Source organism: Desmodus rotundus, chromosome 6, assembly GCF_022682495.2.
Source record: "Desmodus rotundus isolate HL8 chromosome 6, HLdesRot8A.1, whole genome shotgun sequence".
In the NCBI taxonomy this organism is placed as follows: Eukaryota; Metazoa; Chordata; class Mammalia; order Chiroptera; family Phyllostomidae; genus Desmodus; species Desmodus rotundus.
Window position 1 is genome coordinate 94,744,419 of NC_071392.1, and position 9,320 is coordinate 94,753,738.

At 60.0% G+C, this 9,320-nt stretch overlaps 1 protein-coding gene across 1 annotated transcript in view; it reads left to right on the forward strand.

Annotated features, from left to right (window-relative positions):
* Positions 1 to 3,338, forward strand: part of TAF4 (TATA-box binding protein associated factor 4) — a 50,517-nt gene extending 47,179 nt beyond the window's left edge. Inside the window, exon 16 of the mRNA XM_053926669.1 lies at positions 1,857 to 3,338. Within this exon, the coding sequence (XP_053782644.1) occupies positions 1,857 to 2,024 (168 nt within the window). The 3' untranslated portion in view covers positions 2,025 to 3,338. The remainder of the gene's footprint in view (positions 1 to 1,856) is intronic.
* The last annotated feature ends 5,982 nt before the right edge of the window (positions 3,339 to 9,320 follow it).

The following is a 9,320-nucleotide window of genomic DNA, read 5'->3' on the forward strand; positions in this document are numbered from 1 at the left end:
TTTTGTCAGAATTTTTGGCAGCAACTTTGATTTTTAAAAATTAATTGCATTAAAATGTTTGTCTTTTTAAAAAGAACTGTACTCGACATACAGTGTTACATTAGCTTCAGGTATACAACATAGTGATTTGCTCTCTATGTGCATCCCACCGGTAGGGCTGCCCCATCACCGTCTGTCACCATGCAGAGAAGGATGGCAGTGTTGACGGGGTGGCGGGACTCATGCCCTGCCCTCGCTGGCGGTTTGGCCCCTGCCCACCCATACCGATCGCACCCATCCCCCTCCCTCGGCCACCACCAGTTTGTTCTCTGTGTCTGCCACTTCCTTTCTTTTCCACTTACTCATTTGTTTTGTTTTTAGAAGATACTGTTTATCTTGATTTCTGACTTTTACCACCTTTAAATTCCGTGCCTGTGGTGCATGCCTCCCCTGTGTCCAGTTCTCAGCAGCTGGACGGAATTTTGGAAGTAGGAACAGCCAGTGTGGCCCAGGTGGAGAGTGTCAGAGACCTGTGGCCCCTGATGGAGGCAGTCATTGCCCTCTTTCTCCTCACCAGGGCTTGGGCCCCCGTTGAGCTCAGGGCGAGGTGGCCTCCTATGCACTGCTGGGGGAGCCGACGCCCCTGCCCCAGGGCCTCCCCAGCAACCCTGCCTGACACTGGCCTTGGCTCCGGCTGCCAGCGGGGCTGACTCGGCCCTCCCCTGAGCTACTTGTCTGCGTCTCGGCCTTTCCAGGCCCACCGGAATCTGCTCATCTCTTCCACAAGCTGCTCCATCGGGTGCCGTGGGCACTTGGGAGAACCACCCAGGAAGCCCGGGTAGTTCTTTCAGTTGGGGAGGAGCCGTCACCGGCGGGCCTGGGTGGTTGGGGGTCCAAGGGGGCCTGCAGAGAGTGCAGGTATGGTGGAAGTCACACCTGAGATACACAAGTCCCCCAGGCCCCCTGGGGACAAGGCTCTGGTCCCCCACCAGGCCAGGCCTTGCCTGCCGCCTGCTGGCCGCTTGCAGCACTGCAGCCTCGTCCCTCTGCTCCCACCTCGATCTTTGAGAAAATGCCATTGTGGTTTTGTATTTAAAATACACACGGGCAACTTCAACTGTCAGGTGCAGGCGCTTGGTTTCCACTCCCCTTGGGAAAATGAAGGTCGTCCAGTTGGGAGCTGGTGGCTCGTGCTGGGACCGCAGGCCGCTGCTGCTGAATGACACATGGACGCTTCCTTGAGGCCCTGGGCTCCCCTCTGAGCCTCAGAGACACCTCATGGAGGCGAGGTGCAGGCCCTCTGCCCTCTCAGACCAGCAGCAGGTCTCCTTCTCCATGGGAAACCGTGGTGACAGCAGAATGCCGTGGCCCGGCCAGCTGGCTGGTGGCCTCTCTGGGTCTGGAATGGAGACCTTGTGGCATTGGGAAAGTGCCTTTGTCACTGAAGGAGGGACTGCATGGCTGGCCCTAGATGCGGCCCTTGCCTGAGCCCCGGACGCCCGCCAGGGGTCGAGGTCCCTGGCTCCCAGCCCAGCAGCAGCAGCCTCTTCCCTCCTCAGGCTGCAGGGCCAGGGTCTGAGCCGGGGGAAGGCAGGCCAGCGTTTGGGAGCGGGTGCCCCAGCCCATAACCCTGTGGGTCCGCAGGGCGCTTATCCCTGCCTCGCCACCCCGTTGGGCCTCGTGAGGCACTTCAGTGTGGGGGGGACTGGCGGGGTGCCGCCTCTGCCACCAGGGTTCCTGGGCACACTGGGGGAGACTCGCTGCCCCTAGGCTTGCCCTCTGGGGCCCTCCCCGGGCCCCACCCTTCCTTCTGCCCTCGGTCCCACCTATCTCTCCCTGTGCAGTGCTGACTGGGCCGCCCTCTTTCTCCTCACCAGGGCTCGGGCCCCGGCGTGGCGGTCCCAGGCAGCTCTGGCGTGGGGGCGCCCCGGCAGTTCACGCGGCAAAGGATCACGCGGGTCAACCTCAGGGACCTCATATTCTGCCTGGAGAACGAGCGCGAGACAAGCCATTCCCTGCTGCTCTACAAAGCACTCCTCAAGTAGCACAGGACGGGCGGCGCCTCCTCGGAGACGCCTGGGACGGTTTTCTATGTTTGCAGACTACGCCTTTTTGTAACGAGCAAGTGGGATATTGTTTCAAAAACAGCCACCTCTTTGCAATGGAACCATTTTATATTCCTGTTTCTAAGTCGACTCTTCACTCGGAGGAAAACCTGTTTCTTTAACAAAGAACACAGAGGCCCACGGGCGCTCTTAAATAAGGACAATTAAATCCTAACTCATCCTTGATTGAGTGGCCTTCTTGCCAAACAAGCCATATATAAAAACTGACCGAATCGTTTAGCAAATAATTAGCTGCCCTCTGTCAGCTCCTATCGGTTGCTGCGTTATCTGTGCGTTTGGTTTTAGTTCAACCCCACTTCCTGCATCGGTGTGCGTCTGCAAGCCGATGACCTCACTTCACTTATTTTATTTTGTATGAGTCAGTTGGCAAAGCAAACTGATTTTAGACTATTTATCTGCCCCTCCCGCCCCTTTGTCCGAGTTCTCGAGGGACGCGACCTGGCGTGGCCGCCGCGGGCCAGCCCCTGTCCTGCCTGGCGGAGCGCGCCCCACGGCTCCTGACCCTGAGCGTGTGGTCGGCATCTGTACAAATGCATTTTATTTGCTATAGTTTGTAAAGCTGTAAAGTTAAAAGAAATGAAAACCTTTTCAGCATAAATATATTTTACTTGCACTGTGTTTTTTAGCTCAAAGTGAAAACTTAGATGAAATAAAATCAAAGTTGAGAAGAATCATCAAGAGACTGTTTCTCAGTGTGAATCAAGTGTTGGAAAACGGTCGGTGTATTTTGTCAGTAACTGTACATAATTTTTGGCACATGACATGAAATGGCTGTGTAAACAAACGATAATTATTTTGCTAAGAGACTGTATGCGAGCTGTGGGCCCCTTTACAGACGTCCAGAGCAAAGCCCCTTCTTTGTACCTATTTTTTTATTACAAATATACTAATTGGTTCTTTATATTTTCAGAGGTTATTGTATTAAATTGTCTATCGATAGGACTTTTATGACTGTAAATACTCGGGCCTTCCCCGTGTGAGCCCCATGGTCGACTTTGACCTGCGCGAGTGCGAGCTGAGTGATCAGTATTTTTTACCGACTCCTGAGAACTGTTACGCCTTTTATTTTGTCTTTTAGGAAACCCTGTCTTTCCATTTTTTCATGTAAATTTTGCACAGTTACTTGTTCATATGTAAATATTTTACTTTCAAAAAATGAAGTTTTTAATTGCTATTGTTTTATATAGGGTTGAAAGAAAATTAACGCCTTTATTAAAAACAAGTTTATCTGTATTTGCTTTGCCTGTTTTTCCCAGTTCTCCAGTTCTAGGTTCTGCTGCCGGAGCCACCGCTCTGGTCCTGCCGAGGTGCTCGCTCGCTCGAGTCAGTGCCCTGGGGGCTCCGGCAGCGGCGCCCTCTCACCCTGTGGGGGGGTGGGGACACACATCCCGTCCCGCTGCCCAGGAGGGCCTCGCGGGCGGCCAGCCCGAGGGCTGCAGCAGAGCTCACACCTGTCGTGCGTTCCCCGTCTGGGCGACCCCGCCGGACATGGATGGACCTGCACTGTGTGGACACTGGGCTCATCCGAGGGATGAGCCAGGGCACCGCTGGGCGAGGCCAGGTGAGGCTCTGGGTGGGGCCTGGTGGCCCTGGCCTGATGTGGGCCCACCGCAGCGTGCGAGGTGGGGTCTCTGGGCCGCTCACTGCCATCTGTCCATGAGGGTTCAGGCCACCCGGTTGGACCGCACCTCCCCATGGGTCCCGTCCGGGGCTCAGCCGCCTGAACCCACAGCAGCGAGCTGCCTCGGGAGCCCTGGGTGTTGGCGTAGCTGGAGTGAGAGTCAGGTTTCACGTGAATTAGTGTGATGATCTCCAGCAAAGCGTGGGTTTATTTACACGTGTGGTACCTGCCACCCCCGTGTCCCAAGGCTGCACCGCTCATGCTGCAGATGACAGGTGTGGGTCATCTAGTTCTGGGGCAGATGTCCCAGGTCCCGACAGGGTCGTGGGGGACGATCGTCCCAGGCACCCCTGCTCCTGGCTTGCAGGTGTCAGGGACACTACTTGGCTCGGGGAGCATCACCCTCCCCTCTATGTGATACGTGTTTGTCTGTCAGTCTCACCGGTCGGCGAATCGGGGCCAACAGTGACCTCAGGTTAACTCTCTGAGCCCTGGACAGGCCCTCTCCGTGTAAGGTCACGTGGGGGTCCAGGGTCAGCGCTCCAGCATGGCTTTCCTGCAGTGGGGGCCCAGCCAGCCCCGCGCCTGCGATGGTGGCCGGAGGACGGTGCTGACCCGAGTTGTCAGGGGCTCAGCAGGAGCAGAGAGGCAGGGTTCCTGAGGCAGCCAGGGGCAGCACACCTGGGGGGAGGGGTGCACTGGAGGGAATGCAGGGAGGAGGGCGGGCTTTACGTGGGTGGGGCTGCAGAAGGCCTGGGCACAGGAACCTGGGCAGGTGGGGTGCTTGGGTGCCGGCACTCGGGACACATGGGAGGGGTCACATGGGGGGTGGGAGGCTTGAGCAGGTAGGGGTGAGGTGTGTGGAGGTGGGGGGTGGGGATGTGCGTCTCCTCCTGGGCTGCCCAGCTCTTCCCGCTGGGGAAAGAGTGCGTGGGGTGAGGTCCACACCCTACCTTCTTGGGGATGAGCCTGGCTGCCGGCGTCGCTGGGCCAGCAGCCCCTCAAACCCCTAGGGCCCTGTTCCCAGACTCGGGGCTCTCCCATGAGAGGCCCAGGCCCAGAGGTTTTTTCTGGTGAGGATAGAGAGGGGCGGGGTGGTGGTAAAATCTCGTGATTTTTCAATGTTGACAATTGTGGCTGGTTGAAAAACGGCCCCCAAAAGGTAGCAGGTTGAACCCCCGGAGCCTGTGAAGTGATCTTATTTGAAAAGGGTCCCTGGGTGGGACGAAGGTAAGGGTCTCGAGATGAGCCCATCGTCTCTTGCCTGGGGGGGCCCTAAATCTAGGGACAGTTGTCCCTAAGAGAGGGAGGCCCAGGGGATTAGAGAAGCCACGTGCAGACAGGGGCAGAGACTGGGGCGATGTGGTCACAAGTCTAGGCCTGGGGCCACTGGACATTGCAGCAGCGGGAGGGACCCCCCTGGAACCCCAGTGGGAGCCCGGCCCCGCCTGCGCCTGGACCTGGCCCAGGGACACCGGTCTCAGAGTTCCGGTCTCCAGATCTGGGGAAGAAGAAATCGACATCAGCTGCCGGCATGTCCTTGTCTCAGTGATGCAGGACACTCACCGGCAGCAGTGGTGAAGGTGAGCTGCAGAGGTCACATCAAGGCGGAGGCGGGCCCCTGGGGCCACCCCTGGGAGAGCCCTCCGTCAGGTGCTGGCATCTAGTGGCTGTCTCTCTGGCATAGCCCCGCAGCAGTGGCCCAGGAGCAGGGCTTTGCACGGCTGGTCACGGCACGGGCAGTCTCCTGCAAGGCCCAGCTGACCCCGTGTCCCACACCAGCTCCTGACCATGGGCCTCCGTTTCCATGGCAACCACTCCTAACTGTAAAAGGGGAAAAGGCAGGGTGGCAGGAAGCAGAGGCCACTCTTGGCTCCGGGTGTAGCAAACTCACTCTCCTGCCTGGTCCCTCGGTCATTGTGCTTCTGGAAGTTTCTCTCCCTGCATCACTGGCAGAGTCCCTCCGTGGGGACTAAGCCCCCTGCTCTTCTGGAACTCCTTCCCGCTTCCAGTGACCATGGAAACTGAGAGGCCAGTGGTCAGGAGCCTGGCCAGGCCCTGCCAAGAGGCAGAGACGGACCGGAGGAGCTCGTCCAGTTACAGCGTGTGGCTGTTAAACAGTTCAGCATTTCAAGGGGTCAAAGGATGGGGGATCTGAGGGCCACGGTGGGGCCGGGTGGGAAAGCCTCTCACGCAGAGAAGTCTGGGGACTCGGCCCCCTGAGGGCCCCCCAGCCTTGCACGGGGACGTCCCCCAGTCAGAGCCTGGAGCGCAGGAGCAGCCGCTCAGCAAGGACGGGCGGGGAGCGCTGGGCCTCACCCCTCTGTCCCCACTCTCACCATTGAGCCAAACTTCCAAGCAGACAGTTTATTCCTCAACAGGCAGAAGTCTCCGAGGGTACCTTCTGAAGCTGCCCAGCTGCAGGGGCAGCACCGCGGACAGCGCCCTGCGGCCTCCAAGAGCCAGACAGCCTGCCTGTGAGTGTGTGGGGCCGAATGTGCCGGGGTGAGTGAGCGGGTAAGTGTGCGGGGGGGGGGGGGGGGGGGGGGGGTGAGTGGGTGGGTGTGGGTACTGGGCCTGGCAGAGGGAAGGGTGCGGGGCCCTTGTTGGGGGCTGACAGAGCCTGCGACAGGCCCAGGCTAACAGGCCCAGGAAGCTGACCTGAAGTCTGCCGTGTGTGTGGCCAGTCGCTGGGCCACCCTGCTCCGTGGGCACCAGGGCCTTGTCCCCTGTCATTCTGGGGGCCCCGTCTGGCAAGGCCCAGTGCCAACCAGACGATTTAATGCTTGTGAGGCCACAGGCTCCCAAAGTGCCCCTCATTCTGATGCTACTCCCAAGGGCTGGGTCAGGATGCGGGTCCTGCCACCAGGCCCTAGGGGGCTGTGGGCTGGGCAGCTGGGGTGGTGGGAGTGGGGGTGTCTCAGGTGGCCCAGGGTAGGCCTTTTTGGGGAGCCCTGGGGCTTGGGGCCCGCTCATAGAGGGGCTGGCAGGATGGAACCACTTGTCCTGCCCCCACCCACGGACCAAGGGACCAGCCAGTGTCCCTCCCTCTCCCGTGAGGCTGCTTCAAACCAGACTGGAGGGTGGAGCCGTGGGGCCGGGCTGGGACGGCTGGCCCACCAAGGCAGGGGCCTGCATCTCCGCCCGTGTGCCCTCAGGGCTGCCGTGAGAGCCCAGCGAGCCAGGTGGCCTGAGTGAGTGTGGTGTGCTCCTGAGGACGGTGGCCTGTGAGTTGAGCGTGTCGCCCTGAGATGCTGCGTCCAGGCTCCCACTGCTGGCAGATGTGTGATAACACCGCCCACCCCTGCCCCGTGGTGTCTCCTCTCAGGGACATTTCCACACCTGGTCCTGCCTCCGTCACTGGCCCCCAGCCTGGCCTGGGTTGTTGGGGTCTGGGCAGCGTGTGTGAGAGCAGCTTCCCAGGGCCTGGGGTGTGCGGGACAGGAGGGGGTGCCTGCCAGGAGCTGAGAGAGGCTGTGTGTCCCCCAGTTGGAAGTCAGGTCAGAGTAGAAGCTCACGTCTCTCTTCGGTAAAGCAGCTCCCACCAGGACTGGGGTGACGGTGTCCACCTGCCAGCAGCAGCCACTGGCATCGCCGTGGGAGGGGCAGTCACTGCGACACCCCAACCTGAACCGCAGGGGCTTTTCGCTTGGTCTCCAGTCTTACGCATTCTCCCTTACCGCCCAGACCTGGCACAGCTCCAGGCCTGACAGGCAGCTCTCACAGCGAGGGGCAGCCCCTCACCCTTTCTCGGTTCAGTTGCTCTGGGTCTGGTGTCCTGGGTCGCTGGGGTGGGGGGTGCTCTGCCGTGTGGCGCTGCCCGGTGGGCTCCACCTGTGGCTTCAGGCCTGTTGCCAGGGCTCCTCCAGCACTGACTCAGGCCAGGGGTCAAGGGCAGGCTGGGTCACATGACCAGGCGTGGCCAATCAGAGAGCTTCCAAGGACAGCTGAGCCTGGGGTGGGGGTGGATGGGCTTGAATTTGGGTTCGAGGCCTGAGGGTTGTAACCAGTTTGAACTAGGCTTCCGTGGTCTCACAAAGGTTTGCCTGTTAGGTAGGATGGGGACATAGGTATGTCATCCCAGTTTGTTGGCTTGTGTTGGACTAAGAACATAGACGTACAGAGACACCAGGCCCGTGCGCCTTCCTCCGCCCCCTTTCCCTGGGCCTCACAGGTGCAAGGCCTGCTGCCTTTGTTCCCCTCTGCCCTCCCAGGGCCCAGGGCCAGGCCCCCGACGGAGCAGCTGTTTCCAGACCCCATGCCCGGCGACGGGTCCCACTGGCAACGCCAAACCCTGCCGTGCTAGTCCGCCCAGCGTCCCCGAGCACCACCAGCTTCTGAACACGGGGACAAAACAAGGCAGGCGAGGCCGACTATTTCAAAGGGGACTTTATTTGCTCCTCAGAGCCACATGCCGGGGTTGCCCCGCACGGGGACGCAGCACCCCGCAGAGCCGCTCCTCCCTCGGAACCGAGACCGACCGCTGGGTGCTAAAAACACATGGAAAACATCGACGCACTTCCCTTTTTTTCATCTTTTCTTTTTTTCCTTTTTTGGTACAAAATGATACAAACAACAATACAAAATAGTTGTGCTGTGGACGTTTACAAAAGAAGTCGGGATGCTGCCTCTCCAACGGCGCGGGACGCGGAGTTGCGGCAGGAACGCATCACACTCCAGAACCTCGCCCCACACAGCCACAGTCATGCAGGCTGCCGCGCGCTTTGTCCATTTCCGAAAGAAACATGCAAAAAAAAAATCCGCACGGAGAGGGAGAGGAAGGAAAAGCAGAATGCGCTCCAGGAACACGGATGGGCACCCTGCCCGCGTCTCGGGCGTGAGCCACGTTGCCGGGCGCCTGCGCACGCGAGGGTGTGTCGTGCTCTCGGGGGTCATTCCTTTCAGCTTGGACAACAGGTGGGACCGCCCCCTCCCCCAGCTTCGGACCTTGGAGAGAACAGTGGTCCTCTCCAGGGACCGAGTGCTGGCTGGTGCTCCCACTAGGGATACCGAGGCATCTCTGGGCCTGACGATTGGCCGTTACCCTGACACTTTGGATGTGCTGAAGGACATGAGAAAGAGACCTAGGCAGACGGGGGGCCCTGGCTGTGGGGGACGCCGACTGAGGCCGGGGCCCTCCCGTCACGCCGCCCTGCGGTGCAAGACTGTCCCGCTCACAGAACAAGCCCCTGCGGGGAGCTCCACCTCACCCTGGCTCTGCCCCGCTGCCCAGGCCGGGCCTCCACGGCCGGGTGGGCCCCCTGGCCAGGGACATGTATCTACAAGCTACGGAAGAGACGTTTGACACTGATTGTACGCTTAGTTAATGCTAACTCGTTGGCCTTGGAACAGAGGTCCGGCATAGATCTGGGAGCGGGTGAGCGCCATCCTTCACTGGCCCAGGGGCTGCAGGATGGGAGGGAGCAGGCGCAGCTGTCTGGGAGCAGGGAGGGGCACAGGAGGGCCCCTGTCCGTGTCCCCAGTGGGCTGCTGTGGCCTCGGCCTGAAGCAGGCCCCTGGCAGTGAAGAGGGGTGGGGGAGGGGAAGGAGCAGAGGGAGCTCGTGAAACGGACGTCCCATCCCTGCTCCCTGTG